Below are 19,997 nucleotides of genomic sequence, written 5' to 3'. Positions count from 1 at the left end.
GGATTAAATCAGAATTATCCCCCCCCTTCTATAGGCCACATGTTTAAGAAATTATCAAACTAAATACTTTATGTGCAATAATCTAATTTTTACACTTGTTATAGACAATTAGAATAGTGAAATCAGCAACAAATAACTGGTGTTACTATTCTCAACTGATTATATTCCAAACCAAAGTCAGATAATTTAATGTTGTACTCAAAGCAGACTATTATTAATGGCAGATTAAATATTTTAAAATAATATACATGGGGAAATAAAGTTTACCAAAACTCACTTTACAAATAACTTTTTGGTTACACAATCAATGTCTTTAAATGGGACAAGACATTAAACTGTTTTAAATAACTTCTATAGTAAGAATGAACACTATCTGATTTTATAAATAACAGCACCATCTGAACTGGAGTGATATTTCCCCTTAGCTCTGACATGTGAATTATCACCTGGGATGCCTGTTGGGAAATTTCTGGCCATGAACAGGATGAGAGAGAAGGGCAGAAGTAAGTTAGCAGGACTATAATCACTCCTACTCTCCACACACTTAACCAAGGGCTTTATAAGCAGCAACCTCAGGAAACAGAAGAGAGGATGCTTATTTTTGGACCCTGATATAAGGATAAGAAACAGATGTCTTCAGGTATTTAGAAAGTTGTATGTTTATCTACCATTAAAACAAAGATGCAGCCTACAGACTGACCCACCAGGAAACAGGCTTGAGAGAAGCAAGCATGGCTTAAATCCAGACTTCTTATATACTACCTACTCGAGGAAGCCCATCCCTACCAGAGGCAAAAACATTTGCGATTTCTCTCATTCTCTTCATCAAAATCCCTAATAGTAAAACAGGTTAAATACTTTGGTCATATAAAGAATTATTAAAAGCCAGGATCAGAACTATCTTATTACAAGATCCTAATTTTAAAATTACATATGAATCAATATAAATAGTCAACAAATCACTTACTTGTAGCTTTTTCTTCTCTCTATGAAGAGTCTGATAAGCTGTAACAAGCTAAAATAAAGAAAAAGTCACTAATAACATCAGTCATTCCTATATAAATGCAGTTAATTGTTCTAAATTCTGCTAAAATATCTCATTATGAAAGTCAAAAAATAAGTCAAAGGAACCCTTTAATAGACAATTCAAGTTAATCAGATGCATATGGAGTTGAAACTAAATAATATAGGTAATATATTTCTAAAAAATAAAATGTAACTTGACTATAAAAATACTAAATTACATTTTATTTCACCTAGACACATACCTCTAATACCTAATTCCTAAAATGGGATTAGAGCCCATTGCCTAAAGACTACTCAAACTGTGGTCACAGATCAGTCTCATAAACAAAAGCATCACCTGGAGCCTGCTATTAATAGAAATAGAAGTCCTTGGGCCCCACCTCACACTAACTGAATGAGAAGCAGAGGGAGGGTGGAGAAAGAGCAATGTGAGAATCGTAAGGCTACAGGCAACAATTTGCTCCAAAATTTTACTAAGAGTCCTGGCCAAAGGGGCTCAGCACCAGTGAAGGCCGTTAACTAGATACTGCCACCCACTACTTACCACCAGGATCCAGTGGAGCTAGGGAATCGACAGTTCAGCCAACGACAGGCGTAAAGACTAGGCCGTCACATGAGTTAGAGAACATGAGGAGGAAATTTTCATACTAGCAAGAAAAAGTCATGCCCCTACCTCACAACATTTTCCTTTGTAGCCATTCAATCTTCGTTCCGTCCTCCGCAACCACTGGATCAACTGCTCTTTGCTGAGACTGTCTAAATTCCCAAGTGAGTCTTCAGTCTCACTCTCCATATCAGAGGGTGGATCAAAGAAGGCAGCAGAAGAGTCCAGGTCGAACCGATTCAGGGATTCTCTAGAAGACGTGCGTACCAAAGACTCTTTAGAGGAAGATCGGACTAGAGATTCCTTCACTGGACTCCGAAACAGAGACTCCACGGACGGCACGCGGAGCTGGAGCTTCTGTGCAAAAGACTGCGTGTCACTCGACTGCAACCAAAACGCAACAGGACATGCGGGTTAAAACACACACTGAGACTTCTGTTATACCCTAATCACCAGCCAGAATCTGTTAAAAGCTCTAGCACATTTAACTTCATTCCTGACATTTTACACAATACACTATTGGCTGAAAAACAAGAGACACCCGGTTATTTCTGAAAAGGCTCTGGACCTTGAGTCAGAGGACTGGGGTGTAGGTCCCAGGTCTGTCACTGAGCAGTGGAATAACCTTCACTAAGTAACTTCCCTTCGGTTTGCCCATCTGTAAAAAAGAAGGAAGCCATGCTTTCCCAGCAGACCTCACCTGTGTGCTGTGAGATTCATCCACTAAACTAAGACCCTTGGAGGCAGGGGCCAACAATACCACAGTGTACACCCAAGACCTCAAATGGGGATATGTACTGTGAGGTGTGAAGTGTGTGGCTGAATCTGGAGTCTGCCTGGAGGCGCAGAGTCCTTATCACTCTTCTCAGACAGAGGGTAGGTAACGCAGAGTGAGCGCATCTTGCTCAGTAACAGAACACAAGGCAGAGCTGACTGGTGACGTTCGGCTCTGCTCTACTTACCACTGTCTACGGGGAATAAACGTAAGCGTTACAAAACCATGAAGGGCAGTGAGAGTCTGAGCTCAAGTCCCTCTGCGTGGATCAGTAAGCCTCACGTTAGAAACAGTGATCAGCAAGAGCTATTCCCTTAATTAGCATATTAATGTTAATGATAATGCATTATTTTGTAAAACAGCCATGGAAAGTACTCTACTTCAATAACTTGCATTATTCAAAGCAGCATTACTTTGTTCACATGACAGCAGTCAGTACTTAAGGTGTTTCCTAGAAACTCATTCTCATTAGGGCAACAGGGTCACTGCAAGATCTCAAAGATGCTAGGAACAAAATGCTCAGAGGAGACTGAGGTCATGTGCAGGCAAAGATTACAAGAAAACAGAAAGATTCTCTTTAATATTCAATTAAAAAAAAACAGACCAGGAATACTTTATAGATTTTAGAGATTTAATAATAGTAGTTGGCAAGGTGTGAGTTAACAGGGGCTCACCCTCTTCATAAACACAGAGATTTATTACAGGAGATTAGTAACAGTAAAAACTGAAAACAACCCAAATATTCACCACTAGAGGATATATCAACTACAATGTATGTAAGGAGGTTCAAGACATATTATTAAATGGGAAAACTCAGGTTATAAAATAACACATATACTGTGCGGTCATTTTAAGTAAAAAGTAGCTTTTATAGATTTATATGTATAAAGTTTTATATACATATAAAGATTTATATGTATATATACATAGCTTTATATGTATAAAGTAGCTACATATAGTTTTGAATCTGTATGTATGTGTATACAAACACCTTTATATACATATAAAGATTTCTATGTATATATACATAGCTTTATATGTATAAAGTAGCTACATATAGTTTTGAATCTGTATGTATGTGTATACAAACACCTTTATATACATATAAAGATTTCTATGTATATATACATAGCTTTATATGTATAAAGTAGCTACATATAGTTTTGAATCTGTATGTATGTGTATACAAACACCTTGAGAACCAGGTCGTTAAAGGACCAACACAAAAAGTTAACAATGAGTGGGTCTGAATGGTAAGATTTTAGGTGATTTTTACTTTCATTTTTCTATTTTTGTGTACTTTGCAATTTATTCTTTCATAATGTGCAAGTTTTACCTCTGTTCTGGGACAGGGTGGAGAACATCTTAAGGGAGAGGAGGGACCCTCATGCTCAAAACCCCGAAGACCACTTTACGCCTACTCCATCACCAGCCACCTCTGACCCACGCAAAAAGTGCTCTTCAGCTCCTACAGACAGTCTCCTTGTAAACTGCCTCAGGACGAACAAGTGAGAAGTCTGACTACCACTAGAAATAGCTGTTATTTTAGGTGAGCCAGGACTAATGAACAATGTCAAAGACATGTATGTGCAGAAGCTCTCAAGCTAGGTAACTGTCACATCTACTCTGCTTGGCAGGAAGGTGACTGACTGTCGTGATTCAGCCTGTTGAGGTGCTGAGCAAAGTTGCCTAAGTTTAAATCCTGGTTCCGCCACAATCAATGTTCAAAACAAGAGTCAAGTTACTTAACCTCACGAGTCTTGTTTCCGCCTCTCTAAAATAGGGATGAAAAAATAATAATGATGGTAATAATACTACTACCCACCTCATAAGGATGCCACAAGGACTGAGTGAGTTAACATGTACACGCAAATTGCTTATAATGTAGCAAATATGCAATAAAACATTAATTATCATTACTAGTATTAGAGAAAGAAGACTAAAAGACAAACTTACACTTAAGAACCACACTCAAGCTTATGTGGCAGACTCTTCTGGCTCTACAACGCAGGAGCTTAGAGCACAGGCTCTGCAGCCAGACTTCATGGGTTCAAGTCTTCCTTCCACCACTGACCAGCAATATGACCTCAGGCAAGTTACACTGCCCCTCTATGCCTCTGTTTCTTCATAAGTAAACTGGGGAAAACAGCACTCCCCTCCCAGGGCGCCTATGAGGAGTACTACCTGAGCGCATGTGAAGCGCTTCGAGCCATGACTGGCTTGAACTGTCATCACCAGATATCCAACACTATCTATCAATAGATACCTAATCCTCCCTTCTTCCTTTTCACCAGACACCAGTTTCGTTCAGGCTAACAATACAGCCAGATCAAACATTCACCTTCTCAAATATGAAGTAAAACCACAACAAGACACTACCACATATCCACTAGGATGGCTAAAATTAAAACTATGGAAAACTCCAAGTACTGGTGACGATGTAAAGCCATCCATTTTGGAAAACTACTAGTATTTATTAACACTAAAACTAAACACATGCGTACTCTGTGCAACAGCAGTTTGATCCACTGGAAAAGGGACAGGCTACCCACTCCAGTATTCGTGGGCTTCCCTTGTGGCTCAGCTGGTAAAGAATCCGCCTGCAATGCGGGAAACCTGGGTTCAATCCCTGGGCTGGGAAGATCCCCTGCAGAAGAGAAAAACTACCCACTCCAGTATTCTGACCTGGAGAATTCCATGGACTGTACAGTCCATGGGGTCACAAAGAGTCGGACACGACTGAGCAACTTTCACTTCACTATATACCCAGTACAAATGTATAATTATGTTCAACAAAAGACATACACTATAGCAGCACTGTTCAAAACAGTACCAAACCTGAAACCACTGTTGATGCTCATCAATAACAGATGGGAAAAATCAACTGTTGTCTGATCATTAAAGGAATACTAAACAGCAATAAGAATTAAAGATTAATAGCCGTAAACAAGAATATACATAAATCTCACTAACAGTATTAAACAAAAGAAGCCAGACACAAAAGAATATCCACTTCTAATTCTATTTACATAAACTCAGAAACAGGCAAAATTAATCTACAGTGTTAGAAGCCATAACAGTAGTTAACCCCCGCCCCTGGTGTGAGAGGAAAACAGAAAAGGAACACAAGGGTTTCTGGGAAGCTGGTAATTTCTGTTTCTTGATTTTGGGTGCTGGTTACAAAGCTGTGTTTGGTTTGTGAAAATTCAGAAAACTGTATATGGAATACATGATACTTTTCTGAATGTAGACATTAGAGTGTGATACATTACATTTCAATTAAAGGATTTTTAAAATACGCTCTGGGCATCCCTGGGGGCTCAGTGATAAAGAATCCACCTGCCAATGCAGGAGACACCGGCTCGTCCCTGATCCAGGAGGATCCACATGCCTCGGAGCAACTAAGCTGTGCCCTCAACTGCTAAGCCTGTGCTCTGGGGTCTGGGAGCTGCAACCACTGAGCTTGGGTGCCCTAGCGCCTGTGCGGCGCGACAGGAGAAGGCATGGCAATGGGAGGCCGCACACCACCACCAGAGGGGAGCCCCGCTCACCGCCACCAGAGGGGAGCCCCGCACACCGCCACCAGAGGGGAGCCCCCGCTCACCACAACTAGAGCAAAGCCCACACAGCAACAAAGGCCCAGCACAGCTACAGATAAAAGAATTCACAAAATCATTAAAAATATAAATGTAAAATCATAATAAAATTAGCTTTTCCCAGACTCTGGTTCAGCCACGAGTGGGCTGTATGCCAAAGCTCAGCCAATAATGGATACTACTGAGTGGGACTCTAAAGGATGCGACTTTCCGGAGTTTTCTGGCAGTCCAGTGGTTAGGACTCCACACTTTCACTGTGGGGGCCTGGATTCAGTCCCTGGTCAGAGAACTTAAGATCCCACAAGCCACACAGTGCAGCCAAAAACCACGATGGAGCCTTCTAGAAGAAATATCATTTTCCTGATAAAAAGGAATGTGTCTTTTGTCCTATTGAGAATGGAGATATATTTCCTGGAGGCCAAACTTGGAACCGGGAAGATGAAAGGCAGTGATCAGAATGAGAGGGAAAACGGAGGGCAGGACAAGAAGTCAAAGGGAAAAGGGTCTCTAATAAACTGTCTCCAACGTTTCTGCTACATGAAAAACTCAGCTCCCACTGGCTCCAACTACTGTCGGGTTTCTGGTACCAAAGACGTTCACTGATTTATAACTCACTTTCCAAAAAGCTGATGGGGACTAGAGAAGGAGAAATGTATAAGTAAAAACAAATGAACACAGAGTTACTTTTTAACTCCTTTCTGTCTCACGCACTTGACCCTGTGTTCATTCCTCCTGCCTATTTCCCCAACAGTGTTGCTGTTCAGACCTTTATCCTCCACCAACTGGGTATCTGTAGCAGCCTCTGTCCTCCTGCCTCAAAACTCCTATCTACCGGTCTGTCGCTGCGTCACACAGTCACTAGGGTGCTTAGGATTTCTTCCTAAAACATAATTCAGTTCATTTCATTCCAGCTTTTAATTTGAACTCTCACTTAATAGAAAGATCAAAATCCTTCACTTATGTTCAAGATTCCCACTTCCCAAGACCCATTTCTTTGTAAACTCACCCCTCCACATAACAGAAACTGTTAGAAGTTCTAACAGGTAACTTCCTGTTTCCTGAACAAATGCATTGTCTGTGTGCCTCTGTACTATCGCCCAAAGTTTCCGTGCATATGGAAAGCTAGACATCCTTCAAAAGTGAGCTCAAACTTCTAGGAGTTCACCCATCAGAAGCTGCCTTTCTTAATGGCTAAGCACTTTACCAGGACCACTCCTGGAGCACAAACTGCATTCTGACTCACCATTAGTTACTTACTCACCAATACAACAACTAACTGTTTATGCCTTGAAACAACTACAGAGAGAATACAGCACATTGGTTAAGAACAGACTTCCAGATTTGAATTCCAGCTTTACTACTTATTAAACTTTAAGACCTCTGTTTCAATTTCCTCATCTACTAAAAAAAAAAAAAAAAAAAAAAAAAAAACTAGTAGATTGTTATGAGGATTAAATGGGCAAAAACATTTAAAATAGTCTCATGTATAGGAAGCACTAAATATGTTTTCCTACATTGTATCCACTGCACACACACCCTCACCCCAAACTTTATACTCTTATAGAAGAGGATCCATATTCTCTATTTCTGTAGCCTTGCCTCAGTGCTTTCCACAAAGTGGGTACTTAGTACACATTTGTTCAGCTGAACCTTAACCTGGCAGTATGATAATGACGATCTAATGGGAAAACTTGAAATAATCAATGATTGATCAAAATGATACATATCATTTTTTATATATAGTGTATCTTATTTTAGAAATCATGAGCAAGAATTAATACAACATCACTAGCACTCTACAGTAAGGCTCATAAGTTTTATTCATAACAGAAAACTGCAAACAGCTCAGGTGTACATCGGTAGGTGATCACCTACAGAATATTCATGTAGAAATATCACACAACAACAGAAGGGAACAAACTACTGGTAACCACAAGGACGAGATTCCAAAAGCACTGTGGTGAGTGAAAGAAGCCTTCCACAAAACAGCATACACTCTATGAGGCCACGTACATGTAAATCTAAAATAAGCAAAACTAATCTGTCGTATGGTGGGAAAAACTTAAACCAGGTTGCCTCTGAGAGGAGCACCACAAGGGAACTTTCTGGGGTGAGGATAATCTTCCATAACCTGTGGTGGGTTTGGCACATACAACTGTCAAAACTCAGTCAATGCACATGTGAGGCTTGTACATTTCATTTTGTATAAAATTCACTTCAAAAAAGAAATTACAAACACTGATCTCTAGATAATGATATGCATACTAAAACATCAGTACTGTGGCCTGCAACTTTGAAAGGCATCAAAAAAATAAAATAGATTGAGGTGCACATAGAGGAATGAATATATGGACAGAAAAAAGAATATGGTAAAGCATCAGTGACAGAATTGAAGAGTTCAGTTCAGTTCAGTTCAGTCACTCAGTCGTGTCCGACTCTTTGTGACCCCATGAATTGCAGCACACCAGGCCTCCCTGTCCATCACCAACTCCCGGAGTTTACCCAAACTCATGTCCATCAAGTCGGTGATGCCATCCAGCCATCTCATCCTCTCTTGTCCCCTTCTCCTCCTACCCCCAATCCCTCCCAGCATCAGGGTCTCTTCCAATGAGTCAGTTCTTCACATGAGGTAACCAAAGTATTGGAGTTTCAGCTTCAGCATTAGTCCTTCCAATGAACACCCAGGACTGATCTCCTTTAGGATGGACTGGTTGGATCTCCTTGCAGTCCAAGAGACTCTCAAGAGTCTTTTCCAACAGCACAGTTCAAAAGCATCAATTCTTCAGTGCTCAGCTTTCTTCACAGTCCAACTCTCACATCCATACATGACCACTGGAAAAACCATAGCCTTGACTAGATGGACCTTTGTTGGCAAAGTAATGTCTCTGCTTTTTAATATGCTATCTAGGTTGGTCATAACTTTCCTTCTAAGGAGTAAGCGTCTTTTAATTTCATGGCTGCAATCACCATCTGCAGTGATTCTGGAGCCCAAAAAAATAAAGTCTGACACTGCTTCCACTGTTTCCCCATCTATTTCCCATGAAGTGATGATGACTGAGGTGTTAGGTACACATATGCTCACTTTATAAAGTTCTTTCAACTTTTCTATATGTTGGAAATTTTTCATAAGTATTGAAAATAAAATTAAAAGCAGTCTTTCACTTTCAGCAGTATTCAAAAACAGCAACGAAAATTTCAAAATCTGATTTTACTACTATAATTTATTTTAAAAAAAATAAATGATTTTCAAAACCAGACTTTTCCCAACTTAAAAAAAATTAACAGCATATGAGAATGGCCATTTAAATGCCTATGTTTTGCTCTACTGAATTTAGTGAAACTCAGTTGTTATTGGAGAAGGCAATGGCAACCAACTCCAGTACTCTTGCCTGGAATATTCCATGGACGGAGGAGCCTGGTGGGCTGCAGTCCATGGGGTCGCTAAGAGTCAGGACATGACTGAGCGACTTCACTTTCACTTTTCACTTTCATGCGTTGGAGAAGGAAATGGCAACCCACTCCAGGGTTCTTGCCTGGAGAATCCCAGGGACGGGGGAGCCTGGTGGGCTGCAGTCCATGGGGTCACACAGAGTTGGACACAACTGAAGTGACTTAGTAGCAGCAGCAGCAGCTGTTATTTTGTTTTTGTTGTTTTTACTGAAGTTTAGTTGACTTACAATGATATGTTCCTTTCAGGCATGAAACATACTGATTAGACATTTTTACAGATTATACACCAAAGTTATTACAATGTTACTGACTCTATTTCCAGTGCTGTACATTACACATCCCTATGATTTATTTATTTTATAGCTGGAAGTCTGTAGCTCTCAATCCCTTCACCTATTTCGCCATGCTCCCACCCTCCTCACCTCTGGCAACCACTAGTCTGCTCTCCATATCTCATTTTAACAGCATATAAATTTAAATGAGGCAAAACATGGCAAAAAACTATAGCTTGGGAGACATGTTTTTGTCATTCTACGATAACCCCACTATCAATAACTAGTCACTGGTCTCTGGGCAAGTAATTTAAGGTTTCATGCCTAATATCTCATCTATACAGTATAAGAGGGTACTACTAGATCCTATAGTTATCCTAAACTGCCAAAACACTAAAACTATAATCTAACAAAACTATTTCACAGCTTCTCAGATAAGGATGAATGCTCATATATACTTGTTTTACCAGTTTGTTTTACAAACTCTATTTTTCTCTATTACATGGTGGCATACACTAATTATTTTCAAATATCTGAGTTTTTTAAGTTTGTCTAAGGTAAAAACGTCAACTTATGAACGAAGAGTCATTTTGATTAGCTGAATGTTATGTACCGATTACCTGAATTTTGTGTACCAAATTAAACTGAAGAGTTAACTACTGTTAAGTGTAACAGACATTTTTTTGAAAAGGGTATACTACACTTTTCTGTTTTCTTAGATAAGGACAGTGAGTAACCCTTTTTAATGACATCTCTGCCACAAACTGTGTGCCAAAATCTACTGGTTTACAGAGGATTATCTACCCAGTAGTAGGGGGTCACAGGCAGCTACACCTTATAAACTCTTGGGCTTGCTTTTCACCATCTCTTCTACCTTGGTGTCAACTCTGATTTCCTGCTCCCAATATCAGTAAGCATTCTACCTGCTTCAGGGATATCCATTGTTCCTAATTTGCTAACAGCAACCAACAACCAATCTGTCAGAAATTTGCATAAAAGCAAACAGACTCTGAGTGGAGGTGTCTCCTTGTAACAAGAATTAAATGAGATCACGTGCATAAAATGATTAACAACACCTGAGACACAGTAAATGCAATAAACACAACTAACTTTCTGAATATCACACATGCTCATTCCTCACCTTAATTAAAACTTAAGTCTCTCCTGAATTTGATCAAAACACTGGTTGTTATTCATTCTAGTTTTTGCATTCATAATTATATTCAGTCTGCTTGGACTATTCTACAATAGAATAAGCATTCTAAATAATATTTTCTGATTAATATTCCTTAAACATCACTGGATCTGTCCAGTAACATTAAGACTGATGCCTCCCAATATTTTAACCCTCCCTCAAGGCACTTACAAGAAATTATGTATTTGTAAAAAGGACTTGGGATTAATTGGGGATGTTTCAAGGCCCAGGGACTTGGCCCAGAATCTGACTGGCCTCCCTGAAAAGAATGAAGTTCTCAGCTCACAGGTAACCTGTTCATGGAGTTTGGGAAGCTAGACAATACTTTAGAATGTTTAGTCTACATGATTTAGTTCATAAATCAGATTGTTGAGAAACTGCCTATGTTCATGCTCCAGGTCCTCAGAATCAGAAATGTTACTGCCCTACACTAGACACTGTTGAGAATAGCCAGGTTAATGATGAATAATCATCAGTAAAGCCAAAGATAATAAATGTTCATCTCAGACACTGCTATCATTAAGATTTTTTTAATGAATTTCTTTCTTTTTTGGAAGGAGTCAAAAGAAGGTTACATGAGTCCCACCCGCCAAATAACTTCTTAAAGTCAAAGATAAACTTAATTCTCTAGTAATAAGATATTCTGCATTAGAACAAACTTTAAAAGAAATGCCATTTTCTTCACATCCCCCTTCTAGAATATGTAACTCAACATGTCTTTCAGTATGACTTACTCCTAATCTTTTACAACTATAAAGTCAGTCTTTTTTCAAAGTTTTACCTTCAGTGCCATTAGGTTTTTAAATGAGCAATAATGGAAGCTTACAAAACTGGTGTGTATGTATATATATATACATACACACATGTATCACTTTCACTTTAAACTTTTTCCAAGAAACCATCAACAAACTTGGATTTACCATACATACTGCATCAAGTGTTCTGACATCACTGTTTCATTGTAAAGTCAAATGCTAATAACATAGATTTACTGACACTGAAATGACTTGCTCTTTCTTTTAAATAACATTTAAAACAAACCTGAGGAGTTGTGGGTTCACTTCCGTTAACACTGTCGGGAGATTTTGTGGCTTGGAAAGACGCATTCTAAGAAAAACAAAGAAACACTGTAAAGAGAGGATCAGAAAACTGAAGTTTTAAAACTGTTAAGAACAAAGGCCAAGTATCTAAACCTATTAGACACACTTATCTATTAAACAAAATTAGTAAGTGCTCACTTATTAGAATTTTTTCATGCAAGGCAAAACTAGTATGGTAAGTATTTTAGAAAATTCATTTTGCTATTTTATCTGTAACTAGACAGCAAAGATTAGTATGTAGCAGAATTTATTTCAAACTAATCACATGCCTCCCCCTATTACAATCACCCCAGTTTTTTTCCCTCAATACAAAATTAACATCAGGAATTCAATCAGCAAAACTCATGCAAGTAGAAAACTATCCAGAGAAAGTAATGTCAATTGTTCCTTACAATTAAATACTATTTATTCAGGCTAAGCTCTGAAAAATATCTTCCTAATAAGAAATGGAAATGCCTCATTCATTTAAAGCCATCAGTCTAAATGAAACTGGTAGGACAGTTTTCAGAAAAACTTAAAATTAAAAATAATTTCTTCCACAAACAAAAGTTTTTTGTTCTGTTCTGTTGGTATGACAAATATTCTAATTTACACAGCATTCTACTTATTACATCAAACTTGTGTGAGTTCCATAAGGTTTGATATTCTTCGAGATTCAAAATTCTACACTATTCATAATACACTAAGTGTCTAACTAAAATTAAACCTATAGAAGCAGCTCATGATAAAATAACGTCCATGTTTTAAACAAAAGCATTCAATCAAATACTAGCCACTTTGTTTCAGTAACTTGGTGCTTAAAAAGTACATTCCCCTACAATCTCTCGGGCTAACCAAGGAAAGGTCAAACATATGACTCTTCTTATTCTTAAATACAAGTGGGAAAGGCACTCAACTTTACAAAAGTGTTCTCAAATTTTTGAACTCTCATTAGGTATTTGATACTATGAAATAATTTTAGCTGTGATAAATGTACTATGATTATGTAGTTTTAGTCTTTATCTTTTAGAAATATATACCAAAATACTTAGGTAAGATTTCTGAAATTTGCTTCAAATAATCCCACGGGGATGGGGGAGAGGGGTATCTGCATGTGTGATGAGGGTGGGAGGGACATGGTTAGGGAGGCGTGAGGGGATGGTATAAGATAGCCACGAGTTATTAATTGCTGACACTGGACAATGGATATTGGGGGAAGGACAAGAAATCTTATGTAATTTTTATTACTATTTCCACTCTTGCTATATGTTTGAATTTTTCTCTCATAAAAGTTTAAACACCTTGTCCCTCTAACATAAAAAGAGCTATCAAATTTTATCAGTCCAAGACACCTCCTTAAACTTACATAGGGGAGAGCAGTTAGGGGGATATAGAATTAACTTTTATCTTCCTCTTCTCTGCCATTTCAAAGAATTAGAAGCTGGATACATGGCATACATTTGTACAACATTTTAATTAATGCTTTCTAGCCCTAAAAATATCCTACACTACACACTCTAAAATAAAAGACATATTTCACAGAGATCAGCAAGTCTCTCTGCCAGGCAATTGAAAAGTAATTGTCTACGTGCAGTAAAAATGCTTTATGTATACTTCATATTCAGTTGCACAGAATATTAAAAAGATGTTTACTCAAGAATAGAACTTTAATAAATAAAATGAAACAAAATAAATTTTATTTATCAAGGGAAAAAAAGGAAAGTAACTGACTGTTAAATTGTGGAGAAAGCAAACAAGAGGGCTCCATAAGATATTATATTTTATGTAGTAAAAAAACCTGGCACGTTATTGTGGCCCATACAAAAACAGCTATTCTACAACTGTTTGAAATACCACTCTACCAAACAAACAGCATAATATTTAAAAACTTTTCTTTCCTGTACCTATATTTTAATTTACTCTCTATACTATGTATCGGGCTCCCCTGGTAGCTCAGACAGTAAAGAATCTGTCCACAATGTGGGAGACCCAGGTTTGACCCCTGGGTTGGGAGGATTCCCTGGAGAAGGGACTGGCTACCCACTCAAGTATTCTTGCCTGGAGAATTCCACGGACAGAGGTCCCTGGAAAGACCCAGTTCATGGGGTCGCAAAAAGTCGGACATGACTGAGTAATTGCAAAAATTACTATATATCTGAATAAATGCAAGACAACTAAAGAAAGTACTGAACTATGTTATCATGAAAATTTAAGTTACAAATCTCTAGAAACAAAAATTACAGATATTGTCACTAAGTATAATGCCTTCTTCATTTCTGCCCTGCAAATTCTTTCTCATCTTTCAACTTTCAAATGCCTCTTATTTTGTGAAGCCTCCTATGGCTGGCCTGAGGGACTAACACATTTCATATGCTTGTATTTTCTTCTACAAAGCCTTAATTCTTTTGAATTGTTATGTGTATTTTGACATTTTTGTCTCAATACTAAACTACAAATGCTCAGAGAGCAAGAATCCTACAATTTGCCTGACTGATAGTAGAGGCTCAGGGATTGCTTCTGAACCCCTTATGCAGCACTTCTTTCAGTGTAAGAAGACTTCTGAATGCCTCTCCGAAGACAGAAGCCCAAAAAACTAGCTCAACACATGTCAATACTCAAGGGTCACCAACACTGTCTCCTGGAGGCAATTCTTAGATAACAAGAAAATGTTTCTAAAGTGCATTTAATTTAAAAGTACACACAGGTTCCCTGCAAGATCTGTCTTCAATTATGATTTGTTACATCTTTCAATAATCACTTTTAACTGCTGTAAGGTTATACCACGGTTTTATGTGAGGAGAAATGTTATTACCTAAACAAACAAACAAAAAAAATGTAAATAAGATTATCATAGACTTTCAGCCTACTTACCTTATTTTAAATAGTTCTAAAGCCTTCATTTTAAGATTATTAGCATTTTTTTTGCAATAGGATAGGTATTCAATACGAATTGTTTTTATGTACTTATCGAAGTGGACCACGAAGTTCTTTTTTTTAAGTCTCCATTACTACTACATGAAGTGTAATATCATTTTATGTTTTTAAAAGAAGTTGGTAATAAGTTATCTCTCACTGGGACTCCTGTCTCCCTCTCAGGACTGAAAACAGTGAGGTATAACTGGTAGCCCAGAACCAAGAAGAGACCTCTATTTCTAAGTGTCAAGCTAAGGCATCACAAGAACTCTCTGCTGCTTTCTTTTCTAAAACCAAGTTTAGAAGGTAACATAGGGTTGCTACTGGCCACATGCAGACCAAGTCTTTGCTGGCTGCATGAATAAGTATGTGCATGCGTGCTCAGTCGTTCAGCCGTGTTTGACTCTTTGAGACACCCCACAGACTGCAGACCGCAAGGCTCCTCTGTCCGTGAAATTTTTCAGGCAAGAATACTGAAGTGGGCTGCCATTTTCTCCAAGGATCTTTCCAACCCAGGGATCGAACCTGTGTCTCTTGCATCTCTTGCATTGGCAGGCGTATTCTTTACCACTGAGCCAAATGGAGAGCCCCATGAGTAAGTACAGAAATGTTCTAATTTCACCAGCTGCTTAATAAATTAAACCAACTCTTATTGTTTTAAAAAAAACCTCAGTCCCAGTTCAGTTGGTGTTCATTCTAACACCAAAAGCTATCCTTACTTGGCAATCAAACATCTAAGTTTTAATTTGCTAAATTTATTAATTTAGCAAATTTTCCAAAGTAGAGTTATACACAAGATTCAAAATTGTATGAATTCAGTCAACTGAAAGATAAAGAGGTAATTTTTTCCTTTCAAATGTTAAATACACAGAAAACTGGTAGTCTCCCAAAATAAGATGCAACTACTTGTTACAGTACACTCCACCTGCCTACTCAATATTGCTTAATTATGGATTTATATACAATGATTTTTTCATTCCTAAAAATGTGAGTCACATCTCAAAATATTCTTGGCCTCCTACCAATAGAACAGAGATTCCTAGCAATACATACCTCTTTTAGTTAATGAGCATTCCCTAGGGAGGAAAACTTAAGAGTTCATACCAAGTGAAAGTATTCTTTGCTATATTAATGAAAACAGTGTTAAATTTTGTTGCTGTTAAAAGCTAGCAAAACACACACCAGCCATCAGAATTCAGCAGTTTACGCTCTGATTTTTTTACAGCAAGGTTAGCAGCACAGCACTGAAGATGCTTTGAGAGGTGGTCAGTGACAAGCAACATGAGATATGCTTCTAGAATGACCAAATTACTCTGCTTCCCCACACAGGGAATGCAGAAAGCGGTGGAAGGACTCACCACACTTTCAGTCTGGGTTTTAGGCTGCTTGGAGGAATCCAAAGCAAAGATAGTATACTCAGAGAGAAAAGCAGGCTCTGCTATCATCCCGGCTAGGAGCTGTCTCATTCAGGGTAATGAGCAGAGGCATGAACATAAAATAAAGGATGAAAAACAAATCATAAGGGCATGTTGCAAAGTTCTCATCCCACAGGCACGTACAACACGCTAGTGGCCTTGCACCACCACCACTCCACCCACAGAAACAGTAAGTTCCTGGGAAACTGCAGGGAGATGAGGTGAGCTGTTCTGGACCTCAGAACTCAACTTTAAACAACTTGCTTTTCGACGGACAAATGATATATGCAACAGGCACCATGGCACACAGCACATCTGGCAATTCAGCACTGAAGTCTACACCAGTAAGATCAACTAATGGTAAAGACACAAAGTCTTAAATACTGAGCTGCTCATTTCAATAGACAGAAAAAGCCAGCATGGAAATTTATGGGGCAGTTAAACACACAAAATTTTAATCATTTATTGGCACTTATATACAAATAGTCTTCTCCAATACATACAGTAGAAAATTTTAAAACATTATGTATAATAAGTTTTAAGGATAAGTTCTATTATACTATTGATAGCTCTTTTGATATACATTCTCGTCTGCGTAATTTTCTTTCATTAATTGTATACTATATCCCAAAACACTATCACGATTTAGATGTGTAAGAAATTATAATTAAAATGAACTTTTTGATGGTGGGGGTTACACAAACACACTCAAGTAACAAAACTGCATTTCTAATTATTTTTCTCTACCTAGCCCATTTTGGGACCTGCTTCTTTTTTTTTTCCCACAATTTTCTGTTCTTTTTCAGGACATTATTATTACTTCATTTATCTTTACTGAAGATACTTGTTTTTCAAAGTCTTGTCCAGACTGCCCTTTTAATTATTTTAATTTCACCTGGAACAAACTGATATATCCCAATTCCTGTTTTTATTGGTTGTCTTCTTAGCATTTATTTTAGCATTTTCATTTACAGGCTCATTTTCAGGAAGGCATTACCCTTCTCCTTCCCTCTGTGCTCGTCCCTCCTTATCCAGTCGATCTGACTCCCTGGGTCCCAGTTTGGGTTTCCAGCCCCATGGCAACGCAGAGGTTATCACAGACTCAGTCACTGAGCCACGGGAGGTATGGTTCAGTTCTGGGTCACAAAGCCTCCCTAGAGACAGCAGCTTCTCACAGTGGGCCACAGAGAGCTCTAGGCATCAGCTGGGAAAAGCTTTCCTCAGCCCCCTTTCATGAGAGCTGTGAGCCCCACTTTAGCCTCTGGCCTGTAGCACTAAAACAAATTCTGGCAGCACAGAACCCTTTCGGTCCTTCTCAACCAGTGTTCAAAGAGAAAATTAAGTCCTAATGCCAGCCCTAAGGCATCTGCTAGCTAGCATCCACTGTATGTCATGAATTAGTATATCCTGTATGTACTACTCTATCCTCTTTTAGGAGACAGACCCTAAAAATCTTTGGGGTCTTATTTTTTTGTCACATCACTTGGCTTGGGGGCTTTTAGTTTCCCAACCAGGGACTGAAACTGGGCCCCAGCAGTGAAAGTGGAGAGTCCTAACCACTGGGCAGCCAGGGAACTTCCAAAAAGCTTAAAACCTTCTAGTAGCTCTACTGTGAAGAGAAGAGGCCCTGTTTCTATCTTCCCAGACACTGTTATATATAGCTGTTGTAGCAACAACTTATTTTTTTGAGTCAAATTTATTTCATTCTTATATGCAATAACGTATACGTTAGGTACATAATACACTCAGAAAATACAAGAAAAAAAATCCACTACAGTAGTAGTTGAGAAAATATGCAGTACAGACTGTGGTTAAATCATTTTGATCAAATCCAAGATCATGAATTATGGCCCTCTTTTGTCTATATGGGTAATTTTACTAAACATAAAAACATACAGTCTTTAGACAGAAAAGAGCAAAAAAAAAAAGAAAGAAAGAAAAAGGACAAGGTATCTAAAGTGTCCTAGCTCTAATTAGCACTGAAAAGACCAAGGGTATATAAAGATGGTAAAAGCTAAAAGAAAAAACAAACCCACATATCAAGCCAGAAAACCGGGAAAGTAGCAACACAGATTCAAAGAATTTCTGCTAAGTCTCAGGACACCTGAGACTTAATAAGACATCAAAGATCAGCCTGCTACCCCAGTTAAAAAGAAAAAAAAAGATCAGTTTGCCACTGCAATCCTGAGGATGCTCAGTTCACTCAGCAAGAGAATGGAGCCAGCTAGCTCATCACCTGTTTGACAGAGAAAAATAAAGACAGAAGACTCATATTACTAATATCAGGCATGAAAGAGGGAAAATTACTACTGCATTTACAAAATAAAAAGAATTACAAGGCCCTATTTTGTCTTAAAAAGTCTTATAGTATTACAAGGCAATACTATAAATAACTGCATGCCAACAAACTAAACAACATGGTTGATATAAAGTACCAAAACTGATACAGAAAGAATAAGAAACTATTAACAGAACCACAAAAAGTGAAGAGACTGAATTAGTAATCAAAACAGTTCTCATAAAGAAATGCCCAGGATCAGATGGCATCATTAGTAAATTATACCAAACATTTAAAGAATTAATACTAATCTTAAAAAAATATATATATATATGTGTGTGTGTGTGTGTGTGTGTGTGTGTGTGTGTGTGTGTGTGTGTATACATACATATATATATATATATATATATATATATATATATATAGGAACACTTCTCAATGCATTTTATGAGACCAATATTTTCCTAACACCAAAATACTGCAGACCAACAGACCAATATCTCTTATGAATACAGACAAAAAAAAAAATCCTTAAAAAAAAAAACCTAGCAAACCCAGCAATATAAGTTAAACACCATGAACAAGTGGAACTTATTCTACACAGGGTTGGTTTAACACCCAAAACCAGTTAATACAATACATCATACCAACAGAGTAAAGGACAAGGTCACATGTCAATCTCAAAATGCAAAGAATGCATCTGACAAAATCCAATACTGCTTGACGGTAAGAACATCCAACCAACTAGGAACAGAAGGGAAGTTCCTCAACATGAGAAAGGGAATATACTAAACACCTTGTTAGCATCATACTCAACGACAAAAAGACTGAATGCTTTCCCTCTTTCCTTTAAGACTGAATACCTTCTCTCTTCCCTTAAAGACTGAATGCGTTCCCTCTGAGAGACAAGTATGTCTGCTTTCACTACTGCTCAACTGAAGGTTCTAGCCAGGGAAATTAGGCAAGAAAATGTAATAAAAGACACAAGATTAAGGGAAGATATAAAACTACCTCTATTTCCAGATAATGTGATCTTCTACAAAGAAAATACTAAATAATCCACTAAAGGAATCATAGAACTAATAAATGAGTTCAGCAAGGTTATAGGATAACAAGATAAGTAATAATTTATAAAAATCCTATTTTTTTCTGTAAAATAACAAGAAAACTGAAAATGAAATTAAGAAAACAACTCAATGTATATTAACATTAAAAAGAATAAAATATATGTGAATAAATTTTAATAAAAATTTTAACAAAATTTTTACAAAAGTAAATTTTGTAATAACAAATTTTAATAACAAATTTTTTTGTTATTAAACAAATAATTTGTAATAACAAATTTTAACAAAAGTAGTATAAAACTTAAGCTGTGGAAATTATGAAATTTTTTG

General features: G+C 37.7%; 1 protein-coding gene across 5 annotated transcripts in view; it reads right to left on the bottom strand.

The window, feature by feature from the left end:
• The window catches only part of GOLGA4 (golgin A4), a 116,385-nt gene that overhangs the window by 73,609 nt on the left and 22,779 nt on the right, over window positions 1–19,997 (bottom strand). For 4 of the 5 annotated variants that reach the window (XR_010662942.1, XM_065932988.1, XM_065932990.1 and 1 more), the window contains exons 3-6: window positions 16,269–16,367; window positions 11,960–12,025; window positions 1,700–2,014; window positions 968–1,015 (exon numbers count right to left, since the gene is read on the bottom strand). Coding sequence is in view for 4 of the 5 variants with exons in the window: in XM_065932988.1 (XP_065789060.1) it covers window positions 968–1,015; window positions 1,700–2,014; window positions 11,960–12,025; window positions 16,269–16,367 (528 nt within the window). In the remaining variant the exon portion in view is untranslated. The remainder of the gene's footprint in view (window positions 1–967; window positions 1,016–1,699; window positions 2,015–11,959; window positions 12,026–16,268; window positions 16,368–19,997) is intronic. The other variant, XM_065932991.1, reaches the window with a different exon arrangement.

This window comes from Muntiacus reevesi, chromosome 4 (assembly GCF_963930625.1).
Source record: "Muntiacus reevesi chromosome 4, mMunRee1.1, whole genome shotgun sequence".
NCBI lineage: Eukaryota > Metazoa > Chordata > Mammalia > Artiodactyla > Cervidae > Muntiacus > Muntiacus reevesi.
Note: the sequence above shows the minus strand (reverse complement) of the source record. Positions and strands in the feature narration are given on the sequence as shown.